The sequence below is a fragment of the Camelus bactrianus genome, chromosome 1 (genome assembly GCF_048773025.1).
Source record: "Camelus bactrianus isolate YW-2024 breed Bactrian camel chromosome 1, ASM4877302v1, whole genome shotgun sequence".
Lineage (NCBI taxonomy): Eukaryota > Metazoa > Chordata > Mammalia > Artiodactyla > Camelidae > Camelus > Camelus bactrianus.
Genome location: NC_133539.1, coordinates 41,840,160 through 41,858,226, shown reverse-complemented (window position 1 = coordinate 41,858,226; position 18,067 = coordinate 41,840,160). Strand labels below are relative to the sequence as shown.

The following is an 18,067-nucleotide window of genomic DNA, read 5'->3' as shown; positions in this document are numbered from 1 at the left end:
GAAAGATACATACACCCTGCTGTTAACAGCAACATTATTTATAATTGCCAAGATATGAAGCATCCAAGTGCACATCAGTAGTTGAATAGATAATGAAGACGCAGCATATATATATATAGAATGGAATACAACTCACCCATAAGAAAGAAGGGTATTTTGCCATTTGTGGCCTTTCATTTCCTTTTTTTTCACTTTAAAAACCAGAATTTTGTAACTGGCATAAACATTTCCATTACATCAAAAACAACAAAGTACCCAGAAATAAACCTAACCAAGGAGGTTACCTATACTCCGAAAAGTGAAATGACACAAAGAACTGGAAAGATTTCTTGTGCTCTTGAATTGGAAGAATCAACACTATCAAAATGGCCACACTACCCAAAGCAATCCACAGATCCAGTGCAACCCCTGTCAAGATACTCATGACATTCCTCACAGAGCTAGAACAAACAGTTCCAAAGTTCACAAGGAACCACAAAAGACCCTGAGCAGCCAGAGTAACCTTTTGTAGGTCTTTTTTTTTTTCTCTTTCTTCTTTTTATTCGCTTTCCTTACGGTTTGATGACTACAGAAGGTCCTTTAAAATTTGTTGTAAAGCTGGTTTGGTGGTGCTGAAATCTTTTGGCTTTTGTTTTATCTGTGAAGCTTTTGATTTTTTCCATCAAGTCTGAATAAGAGCCTTGCTGGATAGGGTATTCTTGGTTGTAGGTTTCCCCCTTGCATCACTTTAAATATATCATGCCACTCCCTTCTGGCCTGTAGAGTTTCTGCTGAAAAATCAGCTGATAACCTTATGGAAGTTCCCTTGATGTTATTTGTTGCTTTTCTCTTGCTAATTTTAATATTTTCTTCTTATCCTTAATTTTTGTCCAACTGATGACTACGTGCCTTGGTGTGTTCCTCTTTGGGTTGATCTTGTGTGATACTCACTGTGCTTCCTGGACTTGGGTGACTATTTCCTTTCCCAGATTGGGGAAGTTTTCAGTGATTATCTCTCCAAAATTTTTCTCAGGGCCCCTCTCTTTTCTCTTTCTGGGTCTCCTATAATGCAAATATTAGTGCGCTTCATGTTGTCCCAGAGTTCTCTTAAACTCCTCATTTCTTTTCATTGGTTTTTCTTCTTTCTCTTCTGCAGTAGTGATTTCCAGTAATCTGTCTTCTAGCTCACTGATCTGTTCTTCTGCCTCATTTAGTCTATTCTTGGTTCCTTCTAGTGTATTGTTCATTTCAGTGATTTTATTCTTCAACTCTTTGCTAAAAACTTCGTTCTGTGCATCTACACTTCTCTTGAGTTCTCTAAATATCTTTGCCATCATTACTTTAAACTTTTTCTCAGATAAATTGCCTATCTCCTCATCACTTATTTCTTCTTCTGGGATTTTATCTTGTGCCTTGGTCTGGAGATACTCCTTTGCTGCCTCATATCATCTATCTTTCTATGTGTTTGTGGATTCCTTCCACAGGCTTTGGGATTATTGTGTTCTTATTTCTAGTATTTTCCCCTGGTGGATGAGGCTGGACTAGAGGCTTATGCAGGTTTCCTGGCAGGAGGAGGCAATGCCTGCCCACTGCTGGGTGAAGCTTGGTCCTGGACCTCTGGTGGGTAGGGCTATGTGTAGAGGCCTTTGTGGCTTAGGAAGTCTGCTGTTGGGTGGGGCTGTGTTCCCACCCTGTATGTTGTTTGGCCTGAGGCTTCTCTACAGGCTGTTGGGTGGGGCTGGATCTTGGTGCTAATGATCTAATCAAGACATCAGCCTCCAGGAAAGCTCACGTAGATGAACATTCCCAGAATGTCTGCCACCAGCTTTTATGTCCCCTGGGTGAGCTGCAGCCATCCCTGTGTCCCCAGGAGACCCTCCAAATCCAGCAGGCAGGCCTGGCTCAGGTTTCTATGAAATGACTGCCTCTGCCCTTGAACCTGGCGCACACGAGTTTCCATGTACGCTTCCCAAGCGAATGAAGTCTCTGTTTCCCCCAGTCCTGTGGGGCTACCGGAGCCAAGCCTTGCTGGTCTTCAAAACCAGATGTCCTGGGGTCTCCTTTTCTTCCCAATGTAGGAACCCTGGGCTGGGGAGCCTGACATGGGGCTTAGAGCTCTCACTCCTGTGGGAGGGCTTCTGCTACTTAACTATTCTTGTGGGTTGCCCACCCCGGGAGTATGGGGCCCAATTATATCATGAGCTCGCCCCTCCTACCATCCTGTTGTGGTTCCTTCTTTATGTTTCCAGTTGCAGAAGCTCTTTTTTGCTAGATTCCAGCATTTTTTTCAATGGTTGTTTATCATTCAGCTGTGGTTTCATTGTAGTCGTGAGGAGAGGCGAGCTCTTGGTTCTAATACTGCTATCTTGACCTGAAATCCTTAGCTATCTTGATTGTGATGGTGGTTTCATAAGTGTATACATCTATCAAAATTCATCAAATTGTACATCTGAAATAGGTGTAGTTCACTGTACAGGAATTATACCATAATAAAGGTGTTAAAAAAAAAGTAAATAAAAGCAACTTTCCTTTTTGTTACCAAGGCTGTTGCCCCCAGGATCAAACCCCTGCCCCTCCCTCCAATAGAAACAAATTACTCTTATCTGAGTCTCAGGAGACAGCTGTAAAGAGAAGAAACAAGAACTGGTTAGAACCTGCAAAGCCTAAGATGGCAGAGGATTTGACTTCCAGTAGACTTTGAGCCTCATTGTAATGCATTGGGATGTTAAATGGCACACCCACCAACACCATGACAGTTGATGATTGCCATGGCAACAACTAGGAAAGCCCATACAAAGATGGAAAAGAAAGGTTAATGGGCTCCAGCACAGCTGGAATGAGGACATGATGGTGGAAGCCTCCCTTACAAGTTCAAGTGGCCATACCTGGGCCAGAGCTGTCTCAACTGGCAGTCTTGGCTGATGGCTTCCCACTCCAGTACATTTCTCTTCTTTTAACCACTCGAGCACTTTCTTTCCTTTTCCTCTTTCAAGACATAAAGCAGCTTTTCATTTTGCCCCTCTGCTTCCACTGCGAATTCTTTCATAGCCAGCAGCAAGGACCCACTCTTTAGTGGACCTCCTAATTTAGGAGTCTCACTATCTGCTAACACTTCTGCCGCATGAATACACAGTGAGAAGCAGGCTCTCACCACACACCAAATCTGCCAGTGCCTTGATCTTGGACTCCCCACCCTCTGGATCTGTAAGAAATATATGTTTGTTGTTTAGCCAGTCAGCCTATAGTATTTTTGTCACAGCAGCCCTAGTGGTCTAAGACAGTATTGGTGCCGATAGATGCAACCAGTGTTCCAGGTTCTTGTCCCATCCCAGAAAGAATTCAGAGACAAGACTTAGAGGTTAAAAAGGTACAGTGAGGATTACGTTAAAGGATGGATAGTACACTCTCAGGGGAGAGCAGGCAGGCTCAGGTGAGTGGCTGCCCTGAGTTTCTTTGGCAAGTTAGTTACATAGGGTGTAAAAATGAGTGGGTGGAATATTCATTGGGGAGGGAAGGGTTTGGGGTCGTATTCCCTGATTATCATCCCAGCTCCACCTTCCCAAAGGGAGGAGGGATTTTTGTCCTTATTTAGTCTGGATCGGAAGTGTCATGGCGTCAGTGTATGATGGGTACTTCTGATCTGCAAGGCTAATTTTATTGAAATGAGGGCATAATGAGTAAAAGGTTACATTCGGACACTGGAAATTCCTGCCTTTTCTGACCTTTCTTTGCTGGTCTCCAGGCCAAAAGGTGTGGCCCCTTATCAGCCCAAAGATTCCAGCTTTTCTTTCTCTGCCCAGGGATCCCTGCTGCTCACATGATGTGTGGTTTCCTGCGTTTGGCCTGTGCCCCTCCTTTCTGCCCAATTCCTGCCATTTGGACTGTGTCCGCCTTTCTCTGCTCATATCTAGCTATTTGCCTGCTCTAACAGTATGAAAGAGGAATAGGGCAGAGGCACACAATTTATTCTGTTAACTGTGTGGATTATGGATTAAAATTATTCAGTCAACTAGCTGGTTTATGTAGTACCTCAAAGTCCAAAGCAATGTGTTAAGTACTAGTGTTTTAATGTCAAAGAATTAACTGAAGTACCTTTCTCATTCAAAAGATACTTGCTCTAAGGCATTTAGGTAGTTGCCGTGTAACAAATTCTTATACTGGAATGGTGGTGTTCAGTGCAGACTGCAGTAATGATTATTCTTTAGAGCCCCTGAGATTATTCTAACTAATGAATTTTTCAATCCAAATTTTAGCAAAAGTGTACCTATATAAATTAAATGGATAAAAATGTTACTCATTTAATTCTTTGTAATTTGGCTTTGAAGAGAAAAACAAAGTAGATTCATTTTCTTAAGGTAATAAATATTTTTGCATATTTTAATAACTTTTAAAATGACCTTTATTCATGTATAATTTACATACAATAAAATACACACATTTTATGTTTATATGTATATATTTTGATGAGTTTTAACAAATTTGTATGCTTATGGTACTACCACCACCACCGTCTGTGAACACCGATTCCCCAAAGACTTCCTGTGTGCCCTCTTCCACTAATCCCCTTACCCACTCACCTCCAACTTCAGACAGTCACTGACCTGCTTTCTGTTAGCATAGATTAGGTTTGTCTTTCTAGAGTTGCAAATATATTAGAACACAGTATGTATATTATTTTGTGTCTGGTTTATTTCATGAACATAATGTTTTGGAGATCTGTCTGTATTGCTGGATGTTATCAGTAGTTCATTTCTTTTTATTGCTGAGTAGTATTCCATTCTATGAAAATGCTATATTTTATCTGTTGTAGAGGAAAAACTTTTCCTCTACCCTCTTAGATTCTGTGGTTAGGCCTAAGAATTAAACTGACAGAAGGCAGATTAACAGGAAAAAACACACAAATGTTTAATATTTTAATGTGCACATGGGAGCTCTTAGAGGAAAAATGATGGCCTGAAGATGTGGTTAGGACTGAGAGCTTATATATCTTTTTAACAAAGAGCAGTACATTTGTGGGGAAGTGACAAGATGAAAAACAAGGATTTATGTTTCTAGGTGGGTTAAATTGTGGGAAATGACTAGAATACATGGGGGAAATTGATGGAAGATTTATTTCAGTAGGTTTGTTTGTGCTGATCCATTTTGACATTGACTCCCAGTCTCCAGTGATAGGAGTGTCTTCCAGGTACAGAGAGGGCACCATTCTCATGGGAAATTTTTATGACCCACTTTCCAGCAGAAAAGGGGAGGTCAGAGTCTTTCCTGCAACTGTTGTTTCTCAAGTGTCTTCAGCTCAAAATAATCAACATGCCAAAGTGGCATATTTTGGGATGACATGTTCTTTTCCCCTCATATCCATGTGGCTGTTGATGGACATTTGGGTTATTTCCAGTTTTGAGCTACTGTGCGTAAAGCTGCTGTGAATATTCATGTACAAGTGCCTGTGTGGACATGTTTTCATTTCTTTTGGTTAAATACCTAGGAGATGGGTTGCTGGGTCATTGAAAGTGTATTTTCAACTTTGTAAGAAACTGCCAAATGTTTTCCAAAAGTAATTGTGCCATTTTACCTTACCACCAGCAGTGTAGGAGAGTTTTACTTCCTCCACACTTCTGCCAGTACTTGTGTGGTCAGTTTCTTATCACCATCCATTGTAATGGATGTGTAGTAGTATCTTTTTGAGGTTTTAATTGCATTTCCGTGATGAACGATGATGTTGAGCATCTTTTCATGTGCTTTTGTATCTTCTCTAAAGTGTGTGTGGTAATCTTTTGCTGCCTTCCCCCTTTTTTTGAAAAGACAAGAAACTTTTTTTAAAGACCAGAACGATAAGGTGCATGTTGTCCGTTCGTATATCTTTTTTATGAAGTGTTCAAATATTTTGTCCACATAGAGGAGAGAAAAAAGCCTCTACTCTCTTAGATTCCTTGGCTGGGGCCCTGCAAATCTGACAGACAAAATACAGATTAATAAAAGAAAAACAAACACAGTCTATTAATAAATGCAGTGTGCATATACGTAGGAGAAATTCTGTGATGAGTAACTCAAAGAAGTCGTTACAACTTGGGCTTATATAGTGTGTTAATGAAGAATAATAAATTTCTAGCAAAGTGAGAAGACAAAAGAAAAAGGATTGCCATTCCAAGGATGGCAAACTGGGAAAAGTACATATACGAGGGAAACTAACAGAAGATAGTCTGTTTAGTGAGGCTTGTTATGTAGATTCCATTCCTAGGCTGATAAGAGTCTCTGGTGATGAGTAGTCAAAACCTATTTTTAGACAAGCAGCGGGTGGATAGAGAGCCTTTTTGGCATCTGCTCTCAGTTGTGTTCACTTCAAAATAATCCTTGTGCCACAATAACATATTTTGAGGTAGCATATTCTGATTTCCTACACGCATTTCTCTGAAGGACAAGAAATACTCTCCAGAGTATTTCTCCAGAGAACCCAAATTGACTTTCTCACTTAGAGCCACACTATTAGAATTATCAGTAAGATCACAGTGGTGATTCTTATTTGGTCTGGGTGGATAGAAAAATGGCTTTTTCCAACATTGGATATTTTCATATTTAAAATTATTAAAATTACCAGTGGGATAATACTTTCCTTAAATAATTTAGCAAATTACTAATAATCTCATTAGACAAGAAGTATGCCTTATATCTTTAAGATTTTAGAAGGATTTTCATTTAATCACTTAGAATTTTAAGTTGTACAGTTGTAAACATATAGTTATGAAAGAATAGTCCTGAATGTAAAAAAAATTCCATTTCACTAATCGATAGTTTTGGCTTGGTAAACCTATTTACCATTTTAAAAATTACTTAGTTGACATTTCTCTTTATATAAATAGTGCTTGCTTAGTATAGAAAACAGAAATAAAGACAAGTAGAAAACAGAAAACACAGGTTTTTAAAAAATTTAAAGTAGAAGATTTTAAGAGATAAGTAACATTCCATTAAGTGGCTTTATCATGGTCTACTTAATGATTCTGCTATTGCTAGGAATTTAAAGTTGTTTTTAGTTTGTTGCTTGTATAAAAAACTGTGATGAATATCTTCATGTATAACTTCTTTTCCTCTGTGTTTCATAGTTTTCTTGGTACAGGATTCCAGGCATGGGATGATTTTGTTAAGAGCGTAACAAACACTCATATATCCTTCATCTGGATTCACCAGTTATTAACATTTTCGCACATTTGCCTCCTCTCAGTCTGTTTTCATACATGTGTATAAGTGCATATCACATATATACCTACACATACACATTTTTTTCACAACCATCTGAAAGTTAGTTAGAGACAATGTGGCACTTCACCTCTAAATACTTTAGCTTGCACTTCTTAGGAACCAGGAAATTCTCTTACATAAATAACCATAATAAATTATGAAGAACATTTGTAATTTCATATTATCAACTAATATAAACTCTAGAATCACAATTCCCTATGTGTCTCCAAAATGTCTTTTATTTATTTATTTTGAAATCTAGGATCACATTGATGTTCATGCATTATGTATTTTGGCTATTATGTCTCATTAGTCTCTTAATCTTAGAATAGCTCCTGCCTGCCCTCTGACCCCCACCCCTTTTTTTTTAAACCATGACATTGACTTTTTTGAAGAGTTCAGGCCAGTTGTCTTGTAGAATGTCCTACATTCTAGATTTTTATGATTGTCTGGATTTGGCCCATGAGTAGTTTCATATTACATTTTTGGCAAGACTAACTCATGGCTGATGTGATTTGCTTATTGTATCATATCAGGGAATACATAATGTCTGCTTGTCCCACTGTTGGTGGCCCTACATTTGGTCACTTGGTTAAGGTGGTAGCTGCCAAATCTTTCATTATAAAGATGTTTTTTACTCATTATAATTGACTGTACTTCAATTAAAAAAATGTTTTTTTCTTTTGTAATTAATAATCACTTGTGAACCTAATTATTTGCGTTGTGCTGACACTAAAGTGGCTGAGCAGTGAAGGGGAAAAAAATCACAAAACAGAGTCTGTTTGTGGCATTATAAATTCATGATTATTAATCTCACTGGATTCCTAAACTGCATGATAATCGTACTGTGTTTCTCTAGTCAGCTTGAGTTCCCCCTCTCCGTAGTGATGATTCGAAGCCTCTTCTTTTCTCAAGCCTGTGTTCCTTTACCTTTCTTATCACTTTGAAAAGATGATCTTGGTTCCTGAAAGAAGGAAAGGGGCTCCTCTTCTCCCGTCAGAAACCAGCCTTGTGGAACAGTGAATGCTAGTAGCAGCAGAGTTGATAGTGTATGGTTCTGGATCTCTTTCACTACTCACCCATTTTACTGTGGGCTTAAGTTATTAATCTTTCTATCTTGGTCTTCTCAATTGCAGAGGAATAATAATTACCATTGTATCTCATAGAGTAGTTGTGAGGATTAAATGAAGTAAATCATTGTAAAATCCTTAGCATAGTGCCCAGTATATGTGTATAATCAATAAATATTAGCTCTTTTTATGCCATTTGCTAGGAAACTTCCTTATAATGTCAATTATTCTCTTTTGTATCTTCAACCTCTTTTACTCTTTTGACCCCTTCCCACAAGCAATTAAACTTATACAGATGTTTTATTTCTTAAGCTAACTAACAAACCAATAACTAATAAAAACCATTTTCTGCATCTCACATTTATCTTCAGCTCTTGTCCTATATACGCCTTTCATAGCCATATATCAACTCCCTTCATTTGCTATATCCCTTTTCATCTTCCCCATTTCTGCTCCCACCATTCTACTAAACTACGCCTAAGTCAGCATTACCTCTCTGAATTCATTATTGCTGTTTTCTCTGAGTACTTTCTCTATTCATTATAAAAGTCATCTTTTAAAAATGCAGCTTTGATCTCATCATTCTGTTTTTAAAGCTAGGGGATTGCTGCTGTTGTTGTTGGCATAAAGTCTCAAATCCTTAATACAGTCCACAGGGTCTTACCTAACTGCCCATACTTAGCTTACATACATTTCCTCTTCACTCTGAGCACTAGAGCCAGGTAAGTCCTTTGATTTCTTTGAATAAACTTTATTTATATCTGAGCATTTGCATTTTGTTCCCTTTTTTGAACCACTCTCCATTTTCCACTTGTTTCCTTTGGATCGTGTCTGTCCTTTGAGGTTTCAGCTTAAAGGTCATATTCTCAGTAGAACCGTCCCTGACCTGGTTCAGAAGAAATGCAGCTTCTGTAGTTTTCACTCATATTGCTCATCATAATTGTAATTAAACAACTAATTGGGTGATTCTTCTCTGGAATGTAAGCTCCAAGAAGACAGGAACTGTGACTGTTTTGTTTGTTGCTAAACCTCCAGATTCTACTAGTACAGTTGTTTTGCTAGAAGGTGTTTGGTAAGTATTTGTTGAATGAAGAATGAATTACTATTATTCATAATTAGAAATGTCATTCACCTCTTTATTCTTTAATGATTATTCTAAAACCTATAGATTAAACTTTTTTTAACTTAAAATATTTAGAGTTTCAATGCATTCTATGGAGGCTCCCCTGAAGACTTGTATCCCTCTTTCCGGTGATCTGAAGATATAGCCCCAAGTGGCTGTTGCAAACAATTGATTTCTTTGAGACCTGTTTTATCTTAAAAATACATGAGCACTTTGCTTTCTGTTTCTTAATATTCTTACATTTGGTAAACAAACAATGCCTAAAACTAGTACTAGGGAGTAGAATAGACACTCTTCTGATTAAACATTTCCAATTCTTTCAGCCATTCCTCATTTGACATTGTTTCACATCCACTTGGTAACCTGTTCACAGTACTGCAAAAAGTATATTTCATGGTTCCAGAACTGAACACAGTTCTTCAAGTAATATCAATACAAAGATGTATTGAATGAGTAATGGGTAAAATGTAATGAGGCAAAAAAGCTGGAAGTGCTTGGATTTGTCAGTTTCACTTTTTGAAATTGGTATAGGTATAGTGTTTTAAATTAACTTGTTTTTAGAAATAAGGTGAAATTAAGTGTATCTTAACACTATATAGGTTTAAGACTGTAGATGATGTACTGTTACACCCTTAGTTTTAATTATGTTTTCCAAATCAACAAATGCTAAAACAAAACCACATTTTTAGTGTAGGAAAGTGGTTGCCTTTGTGATGCAATGTGCAGATGTGTTTTGTTCCATTAATAGTGTGAATAGGTACAGATGGGTTACCAGAAATCCAACAGCTATACGTGTGCATGACCATAGTTGCAGTATACCACACAGAATTCTAAAGAAAATCCCAATTTAAGTGAAATAGGGTTTACTTTTTAATGTATATTTGAGAATGGTTAGGCAAATTTTTTCTTATAATATTTACTACTCTGGTTAATTGCTGGAAGAACTGAAATTTAGATTTCCTGTAGGTTTTCATTTGTTACAGTTTGTGATGAATTCATGTATTAAACAATGTTTAGTACTGTGTGTATTAATTATTTATGTGTGTAACAGGCAACTCAAAGTTATGTTGACGAATGTCCTATGGACGGATTTAGGACGAAAATTCAGAAAGACCCTACCTAGAAACGATGCTAATTTATGTGATGCCAACAAGGTGCAATCAGACTCATTGCCTTCGACATCTGTTGAGAGCCTAGAGACATGTCAAAAATTAGAACCTCTTCACCAAAGCCTTAATTTGTCTGAAAGGTATGTTGTTCAGTATTGATTTTGTTCAACTTACCGCATTTGAAATGAGTCCCAGAGTCTTAAAAATAAAATTGTTGGAAATCATCTATAAGAAAATCTGTATACACAGGTGTGACCCACTCAAATCTTAAAGCTGACAATCTTAATTTTTTAAAAAGTTAATGATAGTTCTGCACTTCATTGAATAGACTAATATAGAATTATTTCCATAAAAGCAAGTATCCTTAGTACATTTAACTTTATAATTGGTTCATGTATATGTATTTTTAAGATTCATTTATGATATAAAATGAAGAACTAGATATAGATGGATAGGTAAGGACCTAGAATAAATATTAGTTGAAAGTTATGTAAAAGATGCAGAAAATAAAAAAAGGTATGGATATCTATAGATCTTTTTAGTTTTCTGCATTTTTAACATACCTTTTAAATATCATTTAATCTACATCCTTACCACTTTTGACTTTGTGAGCTTTCTTGTATTTTACATGCATTTTTAAAAGAAGGAGATGATATTGAAATACTACCCCAGATTTTTAATAATAAATATACAGTTTAATTTTGAAAACTAACAAGACTAGTTTTGTTTTGTTTTGTATTTTTTAAAAAGAATTGTATACGAAGTTTGGAGCTGAAACTTAGGAATTAGCTTTGGGAATTTGTGATCTGTAACATAATATTTTTAGTGTATTTCCATTTATAATTTTAACCCTTTAATGAATATTTTTTAGAGAGAGGTACTTTGCTTTCAATTAGAATAACCTGTCATTAGCGAGACAGCTCTTTGGTTATATAGTCTGTAATCTGGTTGAGAGTCTGTAAGTGCTTTAAGCCAAGATCCAGATAAAAATCACTAAATTTCAACACTGTTATTTAAAATAAAAATAGAACTCTGTCAGAACATCTGAACATAGTATAATACATTAATTTTAAAAAAGGACACTTCGTTTAGAAAAGACAAAACCATAAAAAGCTATGTAACAAGAATTTCTGTACTAGATCATCCTGATGTAAATATGACTTTCTAAAGCACCCAAAATCTTAGAGTCAGACAGTTTAGCTTCAGTAATTTATGAAGCATTTTGCTGTCATTGTTCTGGATTCCAGCATTTTTCCTCCTTAGTACAGGTGAACCTATTCCTTACCGTGCTGATGAATCTAAATAAGGGGGCTGCTGAAAGGAATGAACCTTCCAATCCCTTTGGACTCTTTTGAAAAGAAGCTTCAACTCTTCCAAATAGCATCAGTCCCCTCATCCCATTCTGTCCTTTTTCAATTAGAACAGCATGTTTATAATAGTGTCATGTTATATTCTCTCAGAAGAATAGTTTTTCTTACCAGAAATTGTTAGCAGCTAAATTATGTGTTCGTGTAATTTAAATATAATGTGAAGTAAAGAGTCCCTAAAGGATTCTAATTTGGTTTTTACTCTGTGTGTGTGTGTTTTCTGTTTACTTCCGGGGGTGAACTACCAGTTAGTCCAGATCTTTTTCCTCAGCTCCAGGTATCTTAAATTTAACTTGTTCCTATTCCCATATCTCCTCCCTGTCTGAATATATGACTTCTCTACACTTAGTTCTTAAAATTAGAAGTTGGAAATTGTCCTTGTTCCTCATTTTTCTTACCCTTCATATACTATGATTTGTCATGTCTAGTTATTTTTACTTCCTAAATCTGTCTTGAAATGATCATCATCTTTATTGCCACTACCTCAGTTCAAGCCCTATCAGTTTTGTGCCTTTGTTACTATGATCATAGTTTAATTTGGCTTCCTGTACATAGTCTTTTTCTTCTTGGTTGTTTCCCTGTATTGTTGCCAAAGTATTATTTGTAAAAGACAGATATTACTTGTCACTATCTAGTTTAACATCTTTCTGTGGCTCCACATACACTTCAGGATAAAGTTCAAACTCCTTAGCTTGGCATACAGGGTCCTTGATGGTCTCACCTCTAACTTTATGTCTGTCCACCCCTCCACATTCATGCTGTACTTCAGACTTAGGGAACTATTGATGGTTCACTGAATGTATAATGCTATTTTATACCTCTGAGCTCATGCTGCTTGTTCTCTTATCTTGCAAAGAGTCTCCTTTTCCCTTTTACTGACTTGTACTGGTCTTTAGCATCAAGTTCGTATTCTGTCTTCTTGGGAAGCTGCCTTTAATTCCGCCTCCCACATCTGCATTTGATCCATTTCTTCATCTTGCTAAGCAGCCTCTTCATGTATCATAGCACTCATCACACTATATTGTGATTTTTAGTTTCTCTGCCTCCCTGGCAACAAGCCTCGTGAGGGCAGGGACTTCATACTATTATTTTTTCACTATTATTAGTACGTAGCACAGTACTGGGCACATACTAAATGCTCAATAAATGTTTGCAGAATACAAGAAAGAAATTGCTTCTCAGCGGAGTTATATCTCCAGTCTTTTTGATTGAAATGTATTTTTCTCCAATAGAACCAATTATCTGCTCTGTAATTTTGGAGACAGCCAGGAAAAGAGATAATACAAACTTCAAAAAAGACAACTGGAGAACTGTTTAGGGCGTAGCTTTAGACAGATGTTTTCTGTGTGGGACTCGCTGTCTGGAATAGGAGACTTAGGTTTTCTTCAGTCTTTGCTTAACTTCGAACATGACACTGTTTTATTTTCATTTTTACTTAGCTAGGACTTTATTATTTCAGAAAGATGAAGGGAGAAAAATTTAGTTTTGGTTTTTAATTTTAACTTACAGTTTAGCTATTGAGTAAACAAACATTACTCATTCAGTCCCAGGAATGGCATTTTTTTAGAAATTTTATTTGCATTCTAGAATCTAAAGGTAGTGATCTAAGCATCTTGCCTTTTATATGAAGACAATTTAGCCTTTTAACTTCTGGATGAAATTGAGAAGAAAAACAGAAAATATATGATCCAGATCAACCTTGTTAAATAATGAAGGAAAGGGTCAAGAATTTTAGATATATCAAACTAGCAGTATGTGGAATGCACACATTTCTTTTTAAACAAGTAAATCATATTATAGTCTAGGTTTTATCACCATGTGTGGTTCACATCTATTTTCCTGGGAGAAAATTTCCAGATTTTTATAAACCTTAGTCAGCAGGCAAGAAAGAGCCTAGTGGGAGACACATACAAGGCTTTTGAGAAGGTTAACCATCTTTCTCCTGCTTTCATCAGTTGGCACCAGAGATTGTTAGAGATGTATTGAGGCAGTGTACCCATATTCCATTAAGAAAAAAGTTAGCTCCTGGTTCTTGGAATTTCCCTAAATGGTATAAGTATTATTCATGTTTTTCTTACATTTACATATGTTTAAAGTTTTAAAACATTACATATTCCAACTGTTGTGGTTGTATGACTTTCCAGATGTGATGGTATGACAACCACAGTATTCTTGTAGCTTAGAACTTCTCTAAGCCAGTAATGTTTTAACTGAGTGATAATTTATTCACCAAAAATATAGCTTAGTAAAAAAAAGCAAATTTAGAAAATCTGTGAAAGTTATTCAAAAATTAAAAATGTTTTTCTACATAGCTTGAGAAATTGATTTAGAAAGTAATATTTTGAATTATATCATCTAGGATAAGAATGGATTTATGGGAACCTTATTAAAATATCACAGCACAATTTTAGAAAAGTATTTGTCTAAATTACAGCAAAATAAAACTAAATTAGTATTGTAATTTTAAAATTTATTATATTATAGCTTTATTATCAGACCAGATAAAATTATTATCTTTTAATGAGGGTTTTCCATTTCTTTAAAAAAATTTGCTCTTGACATCAAGTTTATCTTAATAGCTCTTACCAGTTTTTCAAATTTTTCCCCTATTTATTGAATTATTTGAATCTTACATTTACCATGCTACCTTGTATAGGAAGGGAACTCAAAACTTATAACTGAGAAAATTAAGAATCAGAGAAAATACCCGTGCAGAGACATAATCAATTAATGGCATTACTTCTCAGGCCAGTATACTTTATGCTTCATCTCATGCATTACAAAATTTGTTTCTCATTTGGTTTAGCATATTATATCTTGAAGTATGATTTCACAATATTAATAAGTAAAGTTAAACAAACTATATTTTACTTACTGATACTGTTTGCATACTTGGGGAAAAAATTGGATGGACTGTGTGAAATGACAATTTTCAGTCCTTCCTTCCATGTGTGAGAGATGTAGTATACACCTTTATATATTTCTTGTGAAAATTCAGAATCTTTTGAAATGCTGGCTAGCCCTAGAATTTTCATGGCAGTGCTAATTTATAAGTTATACACCGAAAGACAGTTTAGGTATTACGAATTTAGTCATCACTTTATAGATTTATATTTTATAAAGCTGTCACACAAAGCTCTCTTTCCTCAAGGTACCTAAATTCTATAAACTGCAAATAGTTGATGAAAGATGCTTGGGCTATGGCATGTGTTATGAAGAGCTAGGAGTACTATGGGCATTGCTAACTGTTTAACTATGTACTTTTCTAGATATTTTCGTTAAGATTGCAGAGCATGATAAATTATGACAAGCACTATTGAAAAGATTGTTTATAAATTTGAGCAAGACTTCAATAATAGGAAAATTAAAGTGAACTTCCATTTATTGTGTACTTACTGTGTGCCAGGACTGGTGCTAACTGCTTTACATCAATTATTTCATCTAGTCTTAATAATTTTTTAAGGTAGATTTTATAATTCTCCCTGTCTTAGAGATGATGCTAGGAGGCATACATTATAGTAAGTAACTTACCTAAGGTTGTAGAATTATTAAGTGCTGAAATCAGAACCTAACCCTATGTTTGTCTCACTCCAGACTCCTTACTCTTAACCCCTGTGCCATACTGCTTTTCATTCTTCTGAACTTTAATTTTTTTTTCATAAGTACAGTAGGAATTGGACTTTATTACATATTTTACCTGATATCTAATTTATTAACCTTTACATATTCTACTTGGTCTTCAGTTTTTTCCCTGTGGCATTTGTTTACCTCTAATTGAAAGATACCCCATGGTAGACATGCTGAGATAGTTCTTCGAACCTTCTGGTAAATTCAGAGACCCTCTATGCCTCCTGTGCTTTAGAGATGTAGGTTCTGCTGCAGCTTGGTAGATAATCTTTTCCAGTGGTTTTTGGGTGAAGTTTGAAATTTTTCTCTTCTAGGCAAGACTTTCAGATTTTTTTTTTTTAGCTTAAAAGATCTCATTTATCCTCCAGGCTTCATTTTTGATATCTCTCCTTTTTCTTTCTTCAGAATCTAGGAGCAAAACAAAGCATAAAAGAATAGAATGATCATTTATTATTCAGAAGAGAATTCAATTGCTTCTATCCTTTGGCAATTTAGTATTGAGGATGCAGTGTAATGGAATAAAATTTAAAAAACAAAAAGATAACTGACCTAGGTTCTTCTACTAGGAAGAATTACTTATACTTGGGTAGCCATTTAACTTTTCTGAGGTTTGAATTCCTCATGTTTAAAATAAAGAGTAGACTAAATTATTTTAAAGTTCTCCCAGGATCTGAAATTCTACGCTGTTTGGAACATAGTGAAAAGAACATAGTGTCTCTATGTAGTGAAAATAAAGAGTACCTCTAAGTACCACAGCAGATGTAACAAAGTACAGGAAAGTTTACATTTTTTAACTTAAAAGTACTCTGGCCCTTTCTAAGTGGTATTGTCTCTCAGAAAAGGTCAGTAAAATGCTGCAAGTGATATGTTGGTAACAGTCATGGGGAACATCTGATAAAGAGGAGGCAGGAAAACTTAAAAGGTACATAAAAAGAACTAAAAAATTCACAGTAATTTGGCTTGGGCCTGTCAATTCAGGGCCGAATAGTTGCCTTGAGGGCATCTTTGTAGTGTGGCAAAGTACATCAGTTGTTCATAATAACATCTCGCTAACCAGGAAAAGATTATACTACCCATTCTGTTTAAGAAGACACTAGGCTGGCAGGGAGGGTATAGCTCAGTAGCACAGTGCATGCATGAGGTCCTGGGTTCAATCCTTAGCACCTCCACTAAAGATAAATAAATAAATAACCAAACCTAATTACCCCCCACCCTGAGAAATTAAAAAAAAAAAATACTAGGCTTACGTTAGTACTTTTGATTGAACCACACCAAATTAAAAAATTTTGGAGCTTTAAAAATACACTTTACTTTTCTAAGCATTTATTTTGTTGACCCTTTCCCTGATGCTATTAAATAAAGTTCATTATTACCATCAATGTATGTGCTGTTTCACTTAAGGCATCTGTCATTTACCATAATGCAATCTGAATGATATCTTTCTTGTCAGATGTAGCTTTGGTATTTACCAGTTACAAATATGTTATTATTTACCAGGGAATAAGAAGAATAAAGATTTTTTGAATTGGTTTGTAGTATCTGTTTTTAATAACTACTGGAAAAGAAAAAACATTTTTTTGAGAAAAATTGGGTAAAATTTTAAGCACCTTAATAGTGTCCATTAGTACAGTTAAAGCCATTATAGTGGTATATCAGTCTATACCAATTTATAAGATACAGCTACTTTCAGGAACAAAAAAAGAGTGTTTACCCAAAATTTCGAGTATTTATGGGTTGATTTTTCAGGGTGGTATAGTTCTAATAGCTTCCTTGGGCTAAAAGGAAAATGTTTGAAAAATTTAACTTCCTAGAATACATTTTTTTCCTTCCTGCAAATTTCAGAACAGTACAGTGTTTGTTATTTTGTGTGACAGGATACCCAGAGTTATATTGACGAATGTCCTGGGAACGGAGTTAGGAAGAAAATACATAAAGACCTCATCTGTAACTGAGGCCAGTTTGGGTGATACAGACAACTTGAAATCAGAGCAGCTTTCTTCACCATCTGATGGCAGCCTAGAATCTTGTCAAAATATAGATCCTCACAAGAGCTCCTTTTTATCGGAAAGGTATGTTTAGTGATAACTTTACTCAAAATAAATATTATGCTTACTCTCACGAGCCCTCCTCCATTCTTCGCCACAGATATGTTATTGCTAAATGTGAGGCAAACGTGCTCTGATAGCTAGTATAACTTTTCTCCACTGGTGGCTGGAATGACTATTGGAACCAACAGTCATTGGCTAATAATCAGTTTCGGAAAGTACCAATCACTCTACTTGTGTTTTGGGGAAATGGATGCAAACTCTCAATGAAAATTCAGTACCTATTTCAGTTTATTTATCTGGTATAATTGAAATTCATTCCCCTGACGTCTATCTGTTCCTCCTCCTCCTCCTTTGTCTTATCCATCCATCTGGCTGTCTGTCCGAATGCATTCCTCACAAAAATGATTTGAGATAGCTGAATTCTATTAACAATCGTGGCTTTCTCTGGCAATAAGAGAAATGGAAATCAGAAGTTGCTTTTATTTTAAGCTCTAGGAGAATCTCATATGGGGGC

General features: G+C 35.9%; 1 protein-coding gene across 7 annotated transcripts in view; it reads left to right on the top strand.

Annotated features, from left to right (window-relative positions):
• Nucleotides 1-18,067, top strand: part of SENP7 (SUMO specific peptidase 7) — a 128,037-nt gene that overhangs the window by 59,951 nt on the left and 50,019 nt on the right. For 4 of the 7 annotated variants that reach the window (XM_010966379.3, XM_045503926.2, XM_045503925.2 and 1 more), the window contains 2 exons: nucleotides 10,454-10,651; nucleotides 17,380-17,574. The exons of 1 other annotated variant lie outside the window; for it this stretch is intronic. In XM_010966379.3, coding sequence (XP_010964681.1) covers nucleotides 10,454-10,651; nucleotides 17,380-17,574 — 393 coding nt within the window. The remainder of the gene's footprint in view (nucleotides 1-10,453; nucleotides 10,652-17,379; nucleotides 17,575-18,067) is intronic. 2 more of the 7 variants (XM_045503929.2, XM_045503928.2) reach the window with 2 other exon arrangements.